At 40.0% G+C, this 23041-nt stretch overlaps 1 protein-coding gene across 2 annotated transcripts in view; it reads right to left on the bottom strand.

Annotated features, from left to right (window-relative positions):
• Nucleotides 1-20391: 20391 nt before the first annotated feature.
• The window catches only part of DTL (denticleless E3 ubiquitin protein ligase homolog), a gene marked incomplete at its 5' end in the record, with an annotated part of 41216 nt that continues 38566 nt past the window's right edge, over nucleotides 20392-23041 (bottom strand). For both annotated transcript variants that reach the window (XM_080648064.1, XM_080648065.1), the window contains one exon: nucleotides 20392-21339. In XM_080648064.1, the coding sequence (XP_080504190.1) occupies nucleotides 21241-21339 (99 nt within the window). In that variant the 3' untranslated portion in view covers nucleotides 20392-21240. The remainder of the gene's footprint in view (nucleotides 21340-23041) is intronic.

The following is a 23041-nucleotide window of genomic DNA, read 5'->3' as shown; positions in this document are numbered from 1 at the left end:
GACAGAAAAGAGAAGTCCAGGGACTGAGCCCTGGGGCACTCCAATATTAATATTTGGGGAGATGAAGAGGAACCCTTGAGTTGTTTGTGCCACCTCTCCCTCTCCCCAATCCACACAATTCTCTCACTCCCATGACTATGCCCCATCCTATCTGCTCAACCAGCCTACTCTTGCCGCTTTTATGGCAGGGACTTCTGCTGACCTGTTTTGTCCTGTGGCCATCCAAGTCTAGCCCTAACAGATCAGTTCCAGGACTGCTCTCAAGCCTTGGAAATTGTTTTAGCCAGTCCATGTCCTCACAGTCCTCTGGAGTCATTTGAGATCCATCTGGCACCATCAGGACTGATTCCTCTGCCAAAGTATAGGGTGGGAAAAAGGCAAATGGCTCATGACTTCCAGAGTGAACAGTGCCTTGGCCAGAATCCTTATCAACTGTGGTGGTACCTCCCAGGTTGAGTGCTCTGAACAGGAAAATAGCAGATATATCTCTTTAGAACAATCCAGTTTCTTCTGCCTAATATTCAGTCCCGCACAGTACCGCTGTGTGCGCAACCTTGGTAGCTGTCCTCTATGTTACTGACTTCCAATTTCCTCATAGCAATTTATTATTGACTGGATAGTAGTAATTAATATTAGCATCATTCATGTAGTCATGTGGGAAAAGGATTGTATAAGGATGTTGAACACTGTACTATTTATAAAATTAAAAATATTAGAAATGACCCACATGATCAATAATAGGCGATTGAGTAAGTTATGGTACATCCATAATATATACTCATTAAAATAATTTTGCAGAAGATGTTTGTAATATACTGATGATTTAAACATTTTAACAAGGCAGGACAGAGTATAGTGTTTAAAGCACTTTAAAATAAACAGACTTAAAGAGAATGCTATATCTTGAATTCTAATATTAATGGCTAGGTAGAGATAGATGGCCTGCACAGGAGACTGAGAAAGAGTGATCAAAGATACAGAAATTACACAAGAAGCATGTTGAATCATAGAAACCAAGGAGAGATTTTTTTTTTTTTTAAAGAAAGAGGGAATGATCATTTAACCATTCAATAGAATCAAATGCTGAAGAGGCAAGATGAAGACTGAAAGATGACCACTGTATTAACCATGGATATCACTGATGGCCATGGCAATAGTTGTTTCAGTAGAACAATGAGAACAAGAGCCAGATTGGAGTGGGTTGAAGGGTAAATGGGAGGTGAGAAAGTGGAACTATTTTGAGGAATTAGATTGTGTAGAGAAAGAGAGAAAGAAGGCAACAGATAGAGGATGTATGTCAGGTATTGTTTTATTATTGAGAGAGATATGAATTTATTTAAATAACCATAAGATGGATCCAGTAGAGGGAGAGACTGGATACACAAGAGAGAGACTGGATAAATTACAGATAAGGTTCAGGAAAGCTGGGGGAGGATAGGTTATAAAACACAAGTGGTGGAATTGTTCTTGGTTAGTAAGAAGAAAAACTCTTCATTTGTAACAGGAAGCAAGAAGGAAGGATGACAAGTGTCCATCAATAGATGAGTGGATAAAAAGGTTGTGGTACATACATACAATTGAATATTACTTGGCCATTAAAAAGAGTAAAAGCTTACCATTTGCCACAATATGGATGGACTTATAGGGTATTATGCTAAGTGAAATAAGTAGTGAGAGAAAGGCAAATACCATATGATTTCATTTATATGTGGAAGAAGGCCACATATATGGAATCTAAAGAACAAAATAAACAAATTTAAACTGACTCATAGATACAGAGAACAGACTGATGGTTGCCAGAAGGGAGAGGGGTTGGGGGACTGGGTGAAAAAGATAAAGGACTTAAGAAGTACAAAGTGGTAGTTACAGAATAGTCACAGGGATGTAAAGTACAACATAGGGAATATAGTCAATAACATTATAATAATTATGTATGGTGCCAGGTGGGTACTGTGAATATTGAGGGGAACACTTCGTAAAATACAGGGTGTCCCAAAAATGTATACACAATTTAACAGCTGATTCTAGTACATTTTGAAAATGACATGTATTTTAATAAACACTCTCTTTATAATTATTCAAAGTGTGTATACATTTTGGGGGGTACCACTATGCTGTATACCTGAAACTAATATAAAGTAATATTGACTGTAAACAGCAATTTAAAAATAATTTTTTTAAAGAAGAAAAAGTAAAGGTGTAAATAAGTTTGAAACATTTCGTAGCATAAAGGAAGAACTCAAAGATGTGTGGAGAGTGAGGTGGGAGTACCAGAGGCCTTAGGAGAGCAGGAAAGTGGAGAAGGTTGGCAACAGCTATTGATGGGTAGGAGTACAAGCTGACCAGATAAATGTAAAATTTTCAGCCATCCCTTGGTTCCATGTGGGGTTGGTGATCCTGAATTATGCTGGAAGCAAACTGCCTGATGGTGAGATTTCCTTTAGTAGTATCTGGTTGTTTGGGTGCAAGAAATAAGGAAGCAGATAGGTTGATTCATCTGAGTTTGGGATTTAGCCATACAGGAGAGATGAAAAATTTCTCCTACTTGCTTTCAGGGCTGGGGATTAGCAAGCTGCCTGGCTCTTCTATGGAAGCACAGCCAGAGGGGAAAAGGAAGAGGGTGGTTCCTCTGTCCCCAGTAAATGAGTTTCCCTGCAGTTCACCTTCCAAACTTCCTGTCCCTTGGAGAGCTGGCCCTTTGTTAGCCTGACACATTCACCACTAGAACTCAGTTCCCCATAAGCCGTTTGCTTTTCCTGCTGACTTGTCAGGAACAATCCCTTTCAGTCTTCAGAAAGGTCTTTTTATATGTGCTGCTTCTTGATCCATACTGTGCTTGTGAGTACACGGGAGGGACAGGGCTTGACCTCACTGTTAACATCTAGTGAGGACAAAACAGCCTTCTTTAAATGCTCCAACTCACTTGATACTCCGGTGCCAAGACTGCCTAAGAAGCAACGGGACTTCACTTTCCACTGGCTCTTGGCTTCTGTGGAAAGCAACAAAGAATGGAGACACTTATTGTCCTCAGCTCTGGGCTTTTTATCCAAGGAGGAGAAACAGGGAAGCCAAGTTATAATTTGTGCATGTGTGACATTCCTAACTTGGTCACTGGGCTAGAGTTGGCTTTGGGAAGGGAAGGGCTGGTGGAGGAGGATGAAAGGAGTGATGAAATCAGGTTCCAGCTCAGGCATCGGCCTCAGCCACGGCTTCTATTAGAGAACAGAGGAGAGAGAGTGAACATAGGGGTGAGCCACTGTTGGCTCAGCTGATGTGTGAATAATGTTCCCCAATCAGACCTTGAAAATCATCCTGTTCAACTCTTAGGGTCTAGATGAAGTAACAGGCCAAGAGATGGCAAGTGTACCAGTTCTTGTCAGCTGGCCGGTGGCTTAACATTTAAATTGGGTTCCCTGCCCAGAGGAAGCAAAGACACACAGAAAAATGGGGTTGGCCTTTCCCTGGTTGGTTAGAGTACGTACGTTGGGGTGATAGTGAGGGATGGCTTTCTTCCCAAGGCCAGCCTGTTTCCAAAGCCCTCAATGGATGGATGAATAAAGAAGATGTGGTTTATGTAGAATGAAATATTCTTCAGCCATGGCAAAGAAGGAAATCCTGCTTTTGAAACAACATAGATGAACCTTGAGGCATTGTGCTAGGTGAAATAAGCCAGGCAGAGAAAGACAAATACTGCATGGTATCACTTATATGTGAAATCTAAAAAAAAAGGTTAAACTCATAGAAACAGAGGGTAGAAAAGTGGTTTCTAGGGCATAATAGGGAGAGGTTGGCAAAAAGGTATATAGTTTCAACTGTAATATGAATAAGACCTGAGGATCTAATGTATATTATGGTCGTTACAGTTGATAACACTGTATTGTGTAACTGAAATTTGCTAAGAGATTAGAACTTAAATGTTCTCACCAAAAAAGGATAAATATATAAGACAATAATGTAAACTTTAAATATCTTAGTTTATGTCTATTATACCTCAATAAAGCTGAAATTAAAGAAAAAGAATGTAAATTAAATTATAACATTTAATTTAAAAAGAGGACTGCCTTCTCATAACATCTGAGAAGGCATTCCTCTTTTTATCAACAAGAAAAAAAGTTTTTAATTAGAAACAAAAGTTATGATCTAAACAAATGAAAAAGATTAGTGAGATTATCTATGTAAGGTATTTAGCATAGCGCAGCATAATGATCCCAAAGAATCCCAGCTGTGGGAATGTGACTCCAGATTAGGAAGGGTTCAGGACAGATAGCCTGAACTGATATGACCCTGGCTTAATGCAAGGTCACCCAATTGAAAGTGTGTGTGTACACAGAACCTGCAGTGGCAGGAGTACAAGCATAGACCATTGTCTAGGAAGAAACCATCTAGGCCTAAAGGTGATGCTTGCATTTCCAGGAAAAGGCTCCAGGTGCAGGTGGAGTCAAGTTAGGATGAGAGAAGGTTTGCATGCAAATGAAAGAATGTCAAGAAGTGAGAGAGGACAAGGAAGAGCAAGATGGTGGGATACACAGGGCAGAATCAGAAAGGGGCCTGTAGCTTGCTCCAGGCACTTATAAGAGCTAGTTCGCCTGCACTCAGTAGGGGATGTGTCTCCCTTGTTGAGTTTAATTGTTTAGTCTTCATATTACTTAAACTTTTTGAGTTTCTCTATTCCAGAGTCATATGCCCACATAAGACAAGTTTGGAATTGGTCTGGCCTAGATGACCCTTAAAACTTTCTCCCTCCAAATCAGGGGTGGGCAAACTTTTTGACTCGAGGGCCACAATGGGTTCTTAAATGGGACCGGAGGGCCGGAACAAAAGCATGGATGGAGTGTTTGTGTGAACTAATATAAATTCAAAGTAAAGGAGTGGAGGGGAGAGCAAGAGAACCCTCCGCTCTTTCGGTTCCGTGGGCCGGATAGAACAGCCGAACGGGCCGGATCCGGCCCGCAGGCCGTAGTTTGCCCACGGCTGCTCCAAATCAATTCATGACATGAAAAAACCTTGAATCCATAGCCCACTGAACCTGGAGTATGGACAGCATTTAAATTGATATCTGTGTGTGGCAAGAAAAATATGCCATGTCATAAAAGTGGATGCTAGCACCAAACTGTGTATATGTGTGTGTGTGTTTTGTTAATAATATGTTAAGGAAGGTTTGAGCCTTATTGTAAACATTACTTAGCATAGTGTTTGGCACATAGAGTACATTAGATATGGTTTTTTGATAACTGAATAAATGAGCAGATGTATGGTAGACACTGAATAAACGTTGGCTGCTTATCTTTGTTCATGTTTAAAAATGAGGAGACTATAATCATGTGCTTTCCTCTATATACAAAGTTATATTCCTGATACACCATTAAAAGACCATTCACTTGGTATTTGTGTGTTGTGACTTGGGCTCTAGGCCTGCCACTAATTAGCTATGTGACTTCAAATGAATGACTAATTTTATTTTTTCCTTTTTAATCTATAAAAAGGAGAGGTTGAATGGAGTACATGCTAAACTTACTTCCAGGTCTGAACTTTTGAGATTATTCTGTGGTTCTGAGATAAGCGCTCCTGTGTGCAAAGTCAACTCAATCACAGAGGGACCAAACCCATGAAATCTTGTTCCATTAGCACCATGCAGGAGCCAAATGGCCCTGTAGTAGCTTGAGTCAGCATCCTTAACAGAGACCTATGGAGACCCCAACGTCCACAGTGGGCTTCATAGGGTCTATAAACTTGCATCCTCTCCCCACTATCTTATAAGCAACATTTTATGTAAAAGTATCTTATGATTTTTTTCTGAGGTGTGTACCCCTAGATTTCAAAGATTCTAAAACACAGGGATAAGCCCCAAATGGTTAAGAAATCCTTGAACTTTTTAGAGGAGAGGTGTAGAAATTTATGCTCCCAACATCATTGCATTTAATCTGATAAATGAGTAAGTCCTGGTTGTAACCATGGAATTCTAATGGAATTCTGAACAAAGAACTGAGCATGTCTATGCATGAGATAGCCATTCTGCCTACAGGTGAGTTTGCGACCCCCTTGACAGAACAACGACAGAAAAAAACCACCAGAGTCTAACTGCAGGACAGTAATCTCTGAGTTGCGTAGAACCCACCCAGGTGGGGTTATCACAGAGGTACGTGTAGGAAAAGTTCCCCAGTGTAACGAAAACTCTGCTTGATGTAATGATACCCAAGACTGTCACAGTGAGACAGGTGGCAGGGATAGAAAAGGGGCCTGTACCCATCAATGGTTTGGCTCTTAGCAGTCTAATAAATCAGAGGCTAACAGGTGGAGGCTGGGCCAACTATAAAAGATGCAGAAACCCCGTTCGTCTCTCATTACTGCTGTGCTGTAGAGTTCTTTTACTAGTAATTCAGTGCAAACCACTCAATGTGGTTGGATCCCAACTCCCTTATTTCACAGGGTAATTAAGGTAAGAAAAGAGAATTTGAATTCCCAAGAGGTAATCCTAGGAAATTAACAGGTTTACTTTTTAAGAAAAGGGGGAGGGTTATAGGAAGTTGAGATATTAATGAGGATTCACCCAGACTCCAGACTTGAGGTCCTCAAATGGATCTAAGGATTATTAGGGGTTAAAGGCAACCAGATGTACTATCAACGATCCACAAATGTCTCCAGGGCTGAGTCTTCAGACCTATCTGTCCAGCAGCAACTCACCCAAAGGCTTGTTCCAAAGGCTCTCAGAGCCAGTTGCCTCTAGTTGCCAGAGCCCTGTGCACATGGGGTCACAGGTTTGACCTTTGTGTACATGCGACTGTTTCCACATTAGACCGAGCCCTAGCCCCAGCTAGAAGTCACACATGTGCATCACTGGGGATTGGGTGAGAGAGTGTAAGCAGCTCCCCACCTTTGGAAACCAGCTCAAATTACATTCTAGCTCAAACTGCACACCTCAACACCTCAGTTTGGAGCAGAGTGTACCTATCCTGCATGTCATGGTCATTTCACAGTAACTTAAGAGAGACAGGGTTCACTCCTAAGAGGCCTTTAGGCTGAGGCACTAGCCTGGTGGATTGACCAATAGGACTGAGTGGCGATTTTCCCTCAGGAAGTGCTCAGAATTCACTGTCTTCGGGAAAACTGCAGAGCTCTTCTTTCTCACGGGGCCCGTCTCCCCAGGCACCTCAGCCAGAGCCTGCAGGACTGCTTTTCCAGGCTCCTGGGGAGAGCTGTAGCTGAGTGTCAGGCACACAGAACCAGAGGGCTGGGCCTTTGACGACAGCTCCCAAAATAAGGTGCCAAGCCCTACTTCTCACTTTCCCCTTGTGCCCTGTAAGATGCTGGCACTGCCTTTGGAACCATTACTCAGCAGCCTGAATGTACAGAAATAGGCCAAGTGCACTGACCCAGGAGGCTAGCACTCTTTCCTCTGGCAGGGCCCTGTCCTGGGGTGGTGGGTTCAGGCAAAACTGTTTGGGGACATGACTTGGCCTTCCACTCTCACTTCCTGTCAGGCAGTAATCTCATTACAGGACAGGGCTTCACTTCTGTTTCTAGGCCTTTGAAAGTATCTCCTCCCGCCCTGGGCTGTACAGCACCAGTTAACTATAAATACACTTCCCTACTTTCTCCATCTTTCAACACACGCTCTTTTCCACCTCATCCTGAATGAAAACCTAGTTTGCCCTGTTATCCAGCCCAGCCCTCCCCAGAGTAGGCAGCTTTCCTTCCTTCCCTGGTTCTCAATTGAGATCAGGTTGGCATTCTCCAGGCCACGGCTCCCCCATCCCTCCTGGGCACACCAATCTATCTTACTGCCGCCCTGTCCTTTAGATCTACTGATCTCCAGCACTCTCTTACCCTCCCCAGTGGCTTAGCACCTGCCTCACAGCTTTCCTGGCCGCTTCATCCCCGCCACCTATTTTTGATCCTTCTGATACCCTAACTTCACCACCATTTTGAAAAGCTACATATGTCCCTAAATTCTGCCCAACTTTTCACTCACTGTGCCAACATTTGGAAGGGTCCATGTCATCTCAAATTCTCATCCTACTCCGACCACAACGTACTTATTTCTACGTGAGGCATTTCTTCCTCACCTGTTCACTCTTCCCAGAATCTCCTGCTTCCTCCATACTGAGTCTGAACCCCTTAGACTAGTTTCCAGAGTACTCATGGATTCCTTCTCCTTCGCTGGGGCCTTCTTTGCTGACTTCCCAACTTGGGTAATCCTTAAGTCAGCTTTCTTGGCTTTTGCTCCCAGATTGCTGAGCTCTGCTGGAAATTTATAAGCTTTCTGTGGTGTTTGAGCCATTCCATTAAGACCATGCATGTCTGACTCTTCCCCACTACTGCTCTTCAAGGTAGGAATTCTGAAACCACAAAAACAATTATAAAAGTTAAAACTTAGTACATGCCTGGCACTTTACATATACCAACTCATAGAATCCTCCCATGGCAATGAGAAAATTACTGTTATTACTTTTCTCTTTTTTTTTAAATGAGGAAACTGGAGCTCGGAGAGATTAAGTAAATTGCATCAAGTCATAGAATTAGTAAGTGGCAGAGTCAAGATTAGGGGACCTGGGTAGGACATTATAGTATGTCTCATCATAAGATGATCATACACTCTGTAGAAAGTTTGAATTTCATCAGAGCTCCTGCTCAATTGTCAAATGCAATTGACAATATTTTTCTTCATTTTGCTTGGCTTTATTCAATTTTACTCCCTGAAACTCTGTCCTAGACTGTCCCTTCCTAAAATGGCTCCTTCTCAGTCACTTCAGTAAGCTCTTCTTTCTCTAATCATCCCAACATGCTGGCTTTTCTCCACACTATTGGCTCTCAAAGTGTGATTCCCAGACCAGCAGCATTACCCTGGTCTGGGAACTTGTTAGAAATGCAAATTTTAAAGCTCCACTGCAGACTTCCTGAATCAAAAACTGGCAGGGAGAACCACTGTGCTACATATTCTCCCTGGCCAATCTCCTCTAAGCTCCACTTCAATTTCTTTCCCCCCACACTGAACACTCCTAAAACTTCTTCCATTCCAGTGCTTTCCAGAGCTCCAATCCTATACATCAACGAGTGATAGGGCATCTCCACTGGCTATCCATTAGGTGTCTGCTAGAAAAAGAATCTCCTCCCATAATCCTATCATTTCTGTATCTCCTTTCCCCAAATGATAGTACCATCTACTCAGGTCCAGTGCCAAGACCCTGTGATTCATTTGACCCCTCTCACATTTACCTACCTAAAAAACCACTAGTTTGTCATTTCATAAGTATCTCTCAAATTGGCAATAACCTCTCATCTGCACTGCCATGACTACTTCTGGCCCATCCTCCTCACAGCTTGGACTACGACAATTACCTTCTAATTGGGTCAACTTCCTGAAGTCTGTTCTCTTTCCAGTCTTCCCTCCACATTGCTACCACAATCATCTTTTAAAATAAAAATCTAACTGTAATTGTCCCCTGCTTAGTCATTCAGTGGGTGTCCAGTGTCTTTGAGATAAAGTCCAAACAGTATGGAGACACTGCAGGTGCCTTTATGCCCTGACCCCTGCTTGCCTCTGCAGCCTCATCTCCTGCTGTTCTTTACATGTGCTCTCTGCTCTGGCCCTAGGGGGAAACTGGAGTTAAGAGTACCATAGACAGGCCGCTCTTTCTCACACCCACACGGATGTTCATGCTATTTTGCCATTTCCTTTGTGAGGAATGCCCTTCCTTCACGTACCCATCAGGACAATTTCTTCTAGTGCTCAGTGAGTCGGCTTCTGTATGAAACCTTCCCTGGATGCCCAGGTTGTCTGATGAGTTCCCACAGCCCCCACAGAGCTCCTGGGACACCGTGTTGTTATCTTGTTTGTCCTGGGAGCAGCTTGAGGACAGGCCGGTATGCTATCTTTGTTTATTGCAATCCTGACATATAGTAGGTGCTCAGCAAATAGCTGCTTACTAAGAGAAAGACTCCTTTCTCTTTTCTCGAAAGGCATTTACATTTACTGCCTATTCCCAAACACTCCTATATCTTCGTCCCAGCCATATTTCACCCCTATCATACTACCAAAATAGCCCTTGGGGACAACTGACCACCCATTTGGCCTTATTCAAGCTCTCATTTTCCTTAACTTCTCTGCAGCAGTTAAACACCCGTTTCTCAAAAAACTATTTTTCCTGGGCTCTTGAGCTGATACTTTTTGAATCCTCTTTACTTTCTGGTCTGGTCTGCACTTTCACTGGTTCCCTTTCTTCATGCTTCTTGCAACTGCTATGTCAGGTACCTGGTAAGCACAGGGATGGGTGGTGATAGTGGGATATCTGCAGTAATGTGCTGGTAAGCTGACTCTTTAGGAGGGGAAAAAGGCCCCTAATATGTACCTTTTGTCTATTCCATGGTGTAGATACTCTCACCACAACTGATTTCAGGGTAACATTTTAACAACCAGCTCACAAAACTCCTGAATATTTAATAATTGGCTCTCATGAATATGAGCCGGCTCCAGCACATCACTGGGTATACAGAAGTGAAAAAGACCAGTTTGATACCGAGGAGGGTATAACCAGGAGGGAATCTATGTATATAAAAGCCTAAGTGACTGACCGACCAGTCGACTGGTCATTATGACGTGCACTGACCACCACGGGGCAGATGGAGACCGAGCAGCAGCAGGAGTGGCGGTGGCAGCAGGCGCAGTGGGGCCAGGATGAGCAGGAGCAGCAGGCAGGAGCAGCAGGCAGCGTTGGACTGCCGGTTTTGGCCTGATCCCCGCAGGCCACGCTGAGGGACCCCACCGGTGCACAAATCCATACACTGGGCCTCTAGTATAGAAATAATTCTAAGACAAATGTGATAGCATTATTGTAATGTTTAAACAAGGCCCTACAGGGTTGAGTGGAATGAAGGCTTAAGTAGGAAAATCTGTATTTTCCATACAAAGGGAGGAGAGTTTGAACTGGATCTTAAAGAGCGAGGACTTTAAAGGCAGGCATAAGGGGTAAAAACTATGCCAGGTAGTAAGACAGGATAGTACAGTATTTAGAGGAATGGCTAACACATCAGCAGAACTGGGATGCAAAGAATGTAGGGTATCAGAATGGATTCTGTCATGGTTTTGTGAACCCGTTCAAGTTGGTTAACTTCTCCAGGCCAGTTTCTGCATCTTTAAAATAAGAATTTGATATCCATGGCCCATTTCTGCCTTGTGTGTGTTACATGTAAGGATCTCTAAGTTTGATGACTGACCTTGGGAACAGAAGTAAAATACAAGAGTGAGGAAAAAGGAGAAAGGAAGAAATGTATATAGTGTGAAACTTTTAAGAGGCTAAATGCTGTGGGACCCACTGCTAGTTAGGCCTCCCTGCTACCTGCAAACGTCTGGCTCAGTCCCAACCCCTTATTTGAGCCATCACATGGTTGGCTGAAGGTTCAGTTCTGCTTTTTCAAACTGAATGAACATATTGAATCCTGACAGTATATGTAAGGCAATTTGGTCCATCCTTCTGCTTTAAGGGAAAAGAGGATTCTCCTTTCGCCTTTAAAAGTATCAAGAAGACCCCACAGGCTCCCCTAGTAATTTGCTCCCTTTGAATAATAGTTATATGATTCAGTCTATCTAGAACTCTCCTATCCCACCCTTTGTGCATCTTCCCTAGAGAACTGATTTTCATTCCTTTTTAAAAACCTTTAAAACACTATTAAGAGACATATAGTAAAGTGCATAAAACATAAATGCAAGATATTATAGAGCAAAGACTAATGTATTCACAACCAGAGTGAGACTGACTCTGCCATAACCTAGTTAGCTCTCCAGCTGTTATTCCCAAAGCACTATTCTCCAGAGAGAAGCAGTCTTGATTTACTGTAATAATAATCTTCGTTTTACCTCTTACTACCTATGTATGTATTCCTCAATACTAGTTCAGCATTTGGGAATCAAACACACAATTCATACTGTATGAATTCTTATTTCTTGCTTCTTTTGCTCAACATTCTAACATTTCACTCTGTCATCTGGTAGCTAGTTCATTCTTTTTCATTTCATGGTTATATGGTGCTCTGAGTATCTTAGTTTATCCATTCTACTGCGAATGCATATTTGGGCTGTTTCCAGCCTTTGGGTAGTACTGTATAAACAATACTATGAACATCCCTGTATGTGTGCACATCCCTAAGGTATTGGGGTGGAACTGTTGGGTTGTACGGTGTGTCTTCATCTTCATTCTTTCCCTTTATATTTGTGGGCCTTTCTCTACTTTTTTTTTCCTAAAGAATTTTAACTTCTTTGTCTTTGTCCCTGTTTTTTGAACTTTTGATTGTGTTTGTCAATCTTCTTCTCGTGTTCCTATAACATGTTTCAGTACTGATTCTAGACTTGTATACCACCTCCCCCCTTTAGTTAAGAGTGGTTTCCTCTCCCAAGGAGTAATTTCTTTTATTATTCAAGTAGAAAATGTATTTGGAACATTGAAGAGTTCTTTTTCAAATGTACACAAAATAGAAAACATATATTTGATTAGTACAGGGCCAGGGACAGACTTCTTTCTGCAAGGCATTATATTATGGGAATTACTACTGTGGGCTTTTGAGTCAGACCAAATCCACAACCTGCTACTTGTTGGCTGTGTGTCCTTAACTTCTTTTGTGCTTTAGTTTCCTTATCTGCCAAAATGTGGATAAAAGTTATATCACTTATATGGTTATTGTGTGTGTTACATGTAATGATCTCTAAGTTTGATCAAGAGAGGTTTATAAACGTGGTCTTCAGGCAGAAAAGACAATCATTAAAAACGCCTTCAGGTTGTGTAGTGAGGATACATACTATGAGTTTGTATTGAGTTTTTACACTGAGCCTAAACACTCTGTTCACCCTTTCTTGTAGGGTAGCTGGCCAGGATAGGCAGGTGAGATGCTCCCTATGTAGCCACAGAACACAGAGTGAAGTGAACTGACCCATTTGGGAATCAAACACACAACCCTGGCTTCATGACTATTCAACTGGCCAAAATGAAACCAAAAAGGAGAAAGTAAATGGGATTAGAAATGCTGTCAACAAGAAGGCAAGAGAATACCACAGGACAACTCAACAAGTGGTTCTACATGGCATCCTGTCTTTGTAGAATTTATCTTACAGGAGAGTTGGCTGGGACAGAAACTTTTCCTAATCTTTAAAAAAACCCACATTCCTTATCCTGCAGGCACTCCATGTATAATTCTAGGGCCAGATTCTACACGTGCAACACTTCAAGGCCAATACCTCATTACCTAATTAGGGAGCTAAGAAACGTTTATTATAAACCATCGTCTTCCTACCCCGAACCTAAAATTATTATCATTCACTTCGACTTATCTGCTAGTCCAGGGTCGGCAAACCGTGGCTCGCGAGCCACATGCGGCTCTTTGGCCCCTTGAGTGGGGCTCTTCCACAAAATACCATGGCCTGGGCGAGTCTATTTTGAAGAAGTGGCGTTAGATGAAGTTTAAAAAATTTGGCTCTCAAAAGAAATTTCAATCATTGTACTGTTGATATTTGGCTCTGTTGACTAATGAGTTTGCCGACCACTGTGCTAGTCAATCCTTTTGTGAAGACATTGACTTTTGGACGCTGAGATCTTACTCCCACATAAAGCTCTCTAAATCCACTAAGGCAGTGGTCGGCAAACTCATTAGTCAACAGAGCCAAATATCAACAGTACAACGATTGAAATTTCTTCTGAGAGCCAAATTTTTTAAACTTCAACTTCTTCTAACGCCACTTCTTCAAAATATACTCACCCAGGCCATGGTATTTTATGGAAGAGCCACACTCAAGGGGCCAAAGAGCCACATGTGGCTCACGAGCCGCAGTTTGCCGACCATGGCACTAAGGCTTTTGAGGAAGCAACATTTCTAACTTGACATGACTGTTGGGCTGATTGCTGACCCATTGCAGAGGCAATAACACCTAGTGAACTTCATTTTTTTTAGTTCCTGTACCACTATTGTTATTTCAATTACACTTAATAAATCCTCCTATTGTGCTTCTTTTCATATTATTCTTGGAAAATTGTGTTTGAGTGTATTAGAGATAATGGGAAAAGAGCGGAAGAGAAAAAGGGAAAGACTGGTGCTGATTGATTATTGAATGATAGGTTATTTGCTAACTTTATGTCAATATAGTAAGGCCAAGTGGTTTATTTATAGTATCAGTAATATATATTATCTGGTAATACATTGCTAGAGAAAAGGGCTCATTATTTATATAATTATTTTTAAACTGTGACTTTAAAAGTAAGGCTGTTTATAGAAGAAAAAAATCACCCCTTAACATGTTCATTAGAAATAACTTTGGCAAAAACCCAGGAAGGAGCTCCATCATGGTGGGACTGTTTGCAGAGGTGCAGATGCCAACTCCTAATAAGAGAATGCCACATTCTCTAAGTTCCTATAAACTGGAAGCCAGGGTCTTGAACAGCAGCAGTGGCAGCGTAACTTGATGCTCAAAATGCCACTGAAACCTCGATGCTAATCTTATCCACCAAAACGTCAAACACATGGCTGGTATTTTGTCACTGATGTGACAATGGCAACAAGTATTATTAATATTTTTTAAAATAAATTGCTTTTAGAGAGAGAAGGGGGGAGAGAGAAAGAAATATCAATTTGTTGTTCCACTTATTTATGCATTCATAGATTGATTCTTGTATGTACCCTGACCAGGGATTGAACCCACAATCTTTTAGTCTATCTATGGGACAACACACCAACCAACTCACCTGGCCAGGGCCTGGCAACAAGCATTATTGGCATCATAAAGGAACTCATGGAAGAATCTCATTAAGTAAAGAATCTAGAGTCTACATAATACTCCTCAATCAAATGTTTGACTCATATCCTACAAAATCAGAGCTACTAATTGAGCACCTCCTCTTTGATTTTATTTGCCTACAGACTAGCCAGGGAACACAAAAGCCTAACAAGTGATCAAGTACTGGGTCTAAAGGCCTGGCAGCTGTAGCTTCCTTCCTAAAGGTGAACACATCTTAGACACTGTAGCCAGCTGGAGGCAGCAGTCAGGAAATGGGAGGGTGGGCTTTGTGGGAGCAAAGACTTTGGCTTGCTTAAGAGTCCAGGGTACAGATTTGCAAATGACAGCCTCTTTAAATAGTGACTGAGACCATATATATGAAATAACTTCTATTCTTTTCATGTCAACCTGGTGGGAAAGAGTCATGAATTTCAAACACCTGAGGATTTTCCCCCTCAGAGGCTTACTTGATCCTTTTAAAAAGTGCTCCCACTGGGAAGCCCAGTACCTTTGAGGACCACAGTTCCAGTAAAAATGGGACAGGAATGAGTTAAGAAAACTGAAAAGTTACTCAAACCTTTACATCCATTTATAAAAAAACCCTGCATTCCATACCTTATGAGAATAATTCTAATAATAATTGTTTAGTAAATGTTAGCTATTGTGTACCAGGAACTGTCCTAAGAGCTATACATGTACTAACCACCCCATCTCATTTTAGAGACCAGGAAACCAATTCACAGAGGTTAAGGAACTTGCTCAAGGTCATACAGTTAGGACTTGGATTCAAAGCTAGGTGGCTTGGCTTTAGAGATCCTTTTTAAATATTATTTGTAATATTGTAAAGAATAAAAATATGCATGAGAAAAGCATTTTACTTTGAAAAGTTAAAGATGCTTTTAATAGCAGTTGAATGAAGTTCTGGAGGGAAGAGTCTGCATCTAGATAGCACTTGCTACATAATAGCTATTCACAAACAACTTCATCCAAATGACTTGAAAATCTGATCTTTGCCCATTTCTCTTAAATGCTGACTTTAACCTATTGAAGTGCCCTAGATAAAGTGAATCCTTTGACAAGTGAAAATAAAGGGAAGAACTCTTTGCAAACTAGGTACCTCACACAGGGCGTGGCACCCAAGTGATGAATAAGTAAGTGCTGGCTGAAATGAATACTTTCTAATCAAAGGCATTTTGAAATGTGCTCTTCATATTCCACAAAATGGCTTGAGTATAAATTATTTAGAATGTCCAAACAGGAAGGGGGCATGTGGCAAGTTAAGGAAATTAAAGAGAAATGGGGTTATAAGTGAAATATTAAAACTTTGAAAGTCAAAATAAAGATCCTGGTTATATATCTTTGAAATCCTCTTTCTTGGCTTAGCAGGGAAGTGGGAGGGATGAGCTTTTCAGATGAAACCAGCCTGTTCTTTAATAGTATAATATCTCTTTGTATTGTACATACTTGCTATAGATATACTGTTCTAAACAAGCTGCTTAATATGCTCAGGTGATTTTTTTAAAAAAGACTGACTTTATCTTACATCATTCTTTAACAAACCCTACACTTTTTAACAGAAATAAAATGGGATTTTCTACCACTTTAGACAATAAAACGGGTCCTTTATAACAAGTTGGGCTTAATTCCTGGCATCAGATCTAATGAAGTATTACACTCAACCTCATGTTCAACAAAATGCTGTGTTTGGCCTGCCTATAATTTCCAACCAATATCTAAGTCCTAATGAATAATGCGGATTTTCCCATAGTTCCCAAGAATGTAATGAGTAACTGAGGTTAATTCATGATCTAAACCTAGCCAAGCAAAGAATCTCCTATGAAGACCTGTGTGAGAAGCAGTGAGATTTGACAAGCAAGAGCTCAACTGGGCCTACATTCAGCATTTATAATAGCATTCATTTATAATAGCAGTTGCCAACCTTTCAGACCTCATGGACCACCAGTGGTCTGCGGACCACTGGTTGGCGACCGCTGCTTTATAAAACTTGAAGCAGAAACCACCTATGCCCAATTGCCATAAAGAGGACAATAACTCAGTTTCTCTAGTAGTCATCCCTTGGTATTTGAGGGTGATTGGTTCCAGGACACCCCCCAATCAAAATCTGTGGGTGCTAAAATCCCTAGGTTACTTCTAATACCTAGTACAATGAAATGCTATATAAATAGTTGTTATACTGTATTGTTTAAGGAATAATAATGAGAAAAAGACTGTTGAGTATGGACGCACTAATAGTAGGCCTAACTACATAGTGCATATCCCCAACAATGTAACATTTCTATCAGAGATTGGTTGAACCCTTGGATACGGAGCACCAACCGTATGACATTCTCCCTTAGTCTCTCTTCTTTGCACGTCTGTAAAATGTTGCCCACACTACCTAGCTGTGGAACTGATTCTGTGAGACTACTGGGTCTTTGCTTTAAGAGCAGTGTGAACAAACCTACAGCAAAACAAAAAAGCAACCAACCTAACAGGAGATGGTATTTGCAAACAATAGCTCCAACAAGGGATTATTACCCAAAATATATAAAGAACTCATACAACTCAACACTAAATAATCCAATAAAAAAATGGGCAGAGGACCTGAACAGATATTTCTACCAAGAAGACATAAAAATGGCCAAAAATATATGAAAAGATGTTCAACCTCATTAGCTATTAGGGAAATGCAAATCAAAAACTACAATGAGATACCACCTCACACCTTTTAGAATGGCTATTATCAACAAGACAAATAGTAACAAGTATTGGAGTGGAGAAAAGCAAACCATCATTTACAGCTGGTGGGAATGTAGAATGATAAAGCCACTATGGAAAATGATGAGAAAAGAGTCTCAAAAAATTAATAATAGCTCTGGCTGGGTGGCTTGGTTGGTTGGAGCATCGTTCTGTACACCAAAAGATTGTGAGTTTGATTCCTGATCATGGCACATACCTAGGTTGCAGGTTCGATCCCCGGTATGGGAGCATACGGGAGGCAACCAATCAATGTTTCTCTCTCTTTGAAATCAATTGAAAATACCCTTGGGTGAGGATTAAAAAAAAAGTAAGAATAGAGTTACCATATGACCCAGCAATCCCTCTCCTGGGTATCTACCAGAGAAACTAAAAAACATTTATTAGCAAAGATATATGCACCCCTATGTTCACTGCAGCATAACTCACCATGGGCAAGACATGAAGACAACCAAAGTTTCCTTCGATAGAAGATTAAATAAAGAAGATATGGTACATATAGATACTACTCAGCTATAAACAACAACAAAATACTGCCATTGTGACAACATGAGTGGACCTTGAAAATATGCTAAGCGAGTTTAAGTCAGTCAGAAAAAGTTAAAAACTGTATGATTTCACTCATGTGTGGGATATAAAACTGAAACTCACAGACACAGACAACTGTATCGTGGTTATCAGAGGGAAAAGGGGGTGGTTGTGGTGGGGGTAAAGGGAACCCAATATTTGGTGTCAGAAGAGGATTTGACTTTGGGTGATAAACACATAATGCAATACACAGACCATGTATCATAGAAATATATACTTGAAACCTATATAACCCTATTAACCAATATTACTCCAATAAATTTTTTTTTAAAAGGAGGAATGTGAAAGAAGTTCAGACCACCTTGGAACTAGGAAAATAGAAAAACAGACCTAAGAACAGCAGTGGGTTTGTTATATGATAGGCTCCTAAATGCAAATATTTAACTGATACGTGACCTATAAGAGACCATGGCCATAGACACACACATACATACACTTAAAAAGTTATTTCCAGGCATCCATATTACACAGTGAAGGCTTTAAAAATGCCTCCTATACAGGCTGTCCCAAAAGTCTTTGGTGAAGTTTTAAGTTATTAAGGCTGAGTGTGGGGTGATGGGCTGAACCCACCCTCTGCCAGTCCAACAGGGTTAGCTACAGATGGTCTTGATTTTCATCAGTTAAATGTGCAGCCAAGATTAAAAGAGACATTTTAAAGGATTAATTAGTGAACCCTCAAAAAAGTAAATTAAGGGCCTGTGTTAAAACAGCCAAAAGGAAACTAATCCAGCAACGTAGCAATAGTGCTCTGAGTGTATTCAAATGGTAAAGCTTGGGCTGGAAATACTTGTTTAGAAAAAAACTACATCACTCCACCCTCCTTCATCAAGTAATCCAAGCCATCGTAGTGCTCAAGGTCTGATCAAGCAAGATGTATTTATTTATTTATGTTAATCCTCACCGAGGATATTTTTTCCATTGGTTTTTTTTTTTTTTAAAGAGAGTGGAAGGGAGGGGGAGAAACATCGATGTGAGACACAGCAATTGGTTGCCTCCCGAGCCTGCAACCCAGGTACGCGACTCACCCCTACACAGAATCAAACCCCAGTTGAGTCCCTGGGCCGATGCTCTAACTACTAAGCCAAACTGGCTAGGGCACAAAATGTATTTTATTAAAACAAAACCTCTTTCAGCTTGACCTAGATCATATCCTTGAATAACTTTTATTCAATGAACAAGTAGAAAGGATTCTTGATTACTACTATAGTTCTTTTGTGTAGCATGCTTCAAATTAATGCAAAAAGCTCAGAAGAGGACATCAGATAAGGTAAAAGGCTTTATTATTCAGGATCAGCTCAAAGAATGACATTGACACAAACAGGGATAATTATCTCATTACATTTGACCTTTGGCACCCATTTGAAGTACTAGTTTTCCAAGTGAGACATGTTATACCCAGCAGCTTCTCAATAGCTTCTGACAGCCACATTTACCCCAATTTCACTCAGTAGAGCTGTCAGGAGTTGTGCAGGAATACAAAGAACAAAATCATCTATTTTAGTTATTCTTTTCTTTTTCAAGGGTTATTTTCTCTACTGGCTTTCAAATAAAAAGATGGATAGACAGCATTACCTGCAAGTATTGGTCATAAACCCACAGTCTAATACTCAAAAATAAAAAACAAATATGTGTAGAGTTCCTAAAAATTCAGTTAATACTAGGGCGTGCTTTGCTTTGAAATGACAATTTTATAGCTTCCCTTATTTTTCTCCTCGGATAAAACCAAGAGAACCCATTATTAATTGACCTTTGCAGAGACAAGCTTAACTTACAAGAATCAGAGGAATTAAAGACTTATCATTAAGAATAGACTTGAAAATTAACACAAATATATGAATGAAGTCTCCATAGTCCTCAGATATATGGATAAAATGAGTCAAGTTTCATGATTGGAAAGGGACTCCCTTGCAAGGACAATTTAGCACATAGAAACTACATGAAGCTTGTTTCTATGAGGTTATGACGGGGGAAAATATAAAACAATAGTTCATCTCAAGATGATCGATATGTAACTATTGATTAATGTTCAAAATACTTTGCACATTATAACTTAGAATTAGTCTATACACTTTATATTAAATATCTACAAAAAATTCGATGACTTTTTGACTCAGGGCTATATTAGAAGGCCATTGCTTTTTATGTATATGAAGAGAAGCCAAAAAAGCAAGTTAAAGCCAAGATTTATTTTTGAGGTTCCGGATTTTCAGCTCAGAGCTACCTTCTTTTATAAAAGTATCAATAAGAAACTTACTTTTTCTTAAAATCTGATGACCCTTTTTTTTTTTTTTTAAGATGCAGCACCTGGAGAACTGAGGACTAAATTCAAACCCCAGCTTCAGTGTATAACTACTGAGTTTATAAACATCTCCTCTTGTAAATGGCAAAAATCACAACCTCTTATAGAACATGATGTTGAGTTGGTAACATAGTAGATTGTGTAGCAAAAATATGGGGAACTTAAATCTTGTGTAGGAGATATATTTTGGAGAAAAAAGACAAAGGTTTCTAGTGTTGTTCTACTTTCTCCAAAGAGTTGACTGTTTTTAAAATAAAGATGATTTTAACTACAGGGACTGTATCATTGAATCACATGCTAAATCAATGTAAATGTACTTATCTGAACATAACATTTTTACACATACTTAAAAAAAACACCAAAAGTATAGTGAAAAGATTATATATTTTAAATGCAAGTATATTAGCTTGAGGCAGCACAGATCCAGGGGTCTTCAACAGAAGACTTCTTTAGCAGTGGGCCTTCACAGACAGGCCTCCTGCTATGGCCGCAGATACTTGAAACTGTGCATAGAAAGTCTCAGGGTAACAAGAGACAAGTCTTGTTTTTCACCTCTATAGTCTGGGATGTCATTATTATAGAGAAGATGCATGATTAAAAAAGTGAAGACTACTTAATTGAAAATGTTTATGAAATTTAAACACAGCATTCACCGTGAGGAAGCTGCATATACATTACGGTAGTAGAACCAGACTAGGTAAATTTCAGTTGAAAGGATTGTCTCTAAAAATGAAAAAAAAAAAAAATGGTAGTTTTCTTAAAGACCAGAGTTATAGAGTCACTCTGTTGTATTTTTATCTTGTTTTAATGGGCCAAAGTTCAGTTAACTTACTCAGATTAGGATCTATAATTCTGTTGACTGTTCAGGACTACAGTAGTCATCTTGGGACTTTCTATGGAAGTATGTACAAATTTTCCTCATGGAGTTGGGAGTAATAGTGACCTAGAAGAAGAAAGATTAGATTTCAGACATTTTGTAAGAAAAAGTCCAGCTGCTACTCAAGCAAGTTATCATTAACAGATATTTTAAATAGGGTGTCTAGAAATTTGATCCAAATAGTTGGATGATAATGCCTCTTTTGGTTGATTTGTACTGAATATAGCAAAAACTTAATAGACATTATGTAAGGAATGAAGGCAGGGGCTTTTCTTGTGAACAGAAAATATTTACCAGTTAAACTTCCTAACAGGAACCAAAGCAATTAAAATTACCATCCTCTTCGAAATGAGTAAATGACCCTCCCAAATTTACAAACAAGACAGGTATTCAAATGACAGCTGCTACTCTCTTCTAAAGAAGTCTACATTGTTGTCACATAAAGAAAAATTCTTTTAAAGAAACTTTAGCTTCTAAGATTGAAAAAATAAAACCAGTGTTAAAGAGACAACTGGCCCAAAATGGAGTCACATGTGCTAAGCTCCACCGCAGCAAACTACAACTAGCAATACATAATCTATTTGCAGTTTCAGCCTCTCCCAGTAATGTACCTTTAACCGGTCAATCTGGAATTTCCTGATCAGTACCAGGGAGGCACATCTGCTTGATAGACCCCCTGTCTTCTCCTAAGGAAAGGTGACCTTGCCTGAAATAATTCATTCTTTCAATTTTCCTTTCCCTCCCCCTTTCTGTCTTAACAGAAATTTTGGCTAGGGGCAAAAACAGATATAGTGATGATAATGAAAAGGAAAAACTCCTTATAGCATTAAAAAAAAAAAAAAGTTCTGTTGCAAGGTTTAACTGGAGTTTGTGTTCAAAGAATCTTTAAAATATTTCTAGTTTACTCCTAAAATATGGGATAGGCTTCATGATAGTAGGTGGGTGATATAAACATTTACTGACCTGGCCTAAGATATCCAGCTTCTATCTTTTAAAAGGGCAGATGTAGCCCAGCCGGGTGGCTCTGTTGGTTGGAGCACTGTCCTGTACACCAAAGGTTTTGGGTTTGATCCCCAGTTGGGGCATATACAAGAGGCAACTGATTGATGTTTCTTTTTCTTTCTCCCCCTCCCTTAAAATTAATAGACATATCCTCGAGTGTGGATTAACAAAATAATAATAATACAAAATAATAAAAGGGCAGATGTTGCTGATCATGATTCCTAGATTGGATTTTAATCATTCTACCACACCTTCTTAACACAGAGCAAGAGCTACCATGAACTACAGCAGAAAATTCCTTAACTCACCTCCCCTTAACTTACAAACTGGTTAACAGAATCTTTATTCCCTTTGATTGGTGCCCACAGCTCACCTAATGCTCACAGCTACTTCTGCCTCCACCATTATGAGTCACTGCTTTTTAAGGTTCATAAATCAGCAGTATCTGTTTTTGAAATTATCAAACTTAAATAGTATATCAACCAATTAAATATGAGCCCTAAAGAGATAAGTAAAGCTAAGCTGAATGTTTAAAAAAGTGTAGATACATGTGAGTTGACAAAAATTGATGTGAGCAAGATGACTATAAGAGATTAGGAATAATCATTAAAATCTAAAAGGATTCTGCACTTAAACTGCTTTGCAGATAACTAAGTTTGACTTTATCCTACCTAATAAAAGAGTAATATGCAAATTGACTGTCACTCTAAGACACAAGATGGCCGCCCCCATGTGGTCAAAGATGGCTGCCCCCATGTGGACACAA

This window comes from Plecotus auritus, assembly GCF_963455305.1.
Source record: "Plecotus auritus genome assembly, chromosome: 12".
NCBI lineage: Eukaryota > Metazoa > Chordata > Mammalia > Chiroptera > Vespertilionidae > Plecotus > Plecotus auritus.
This window is presented reverse-complemented; position numbering and strand designations above follow the sequence as displayed.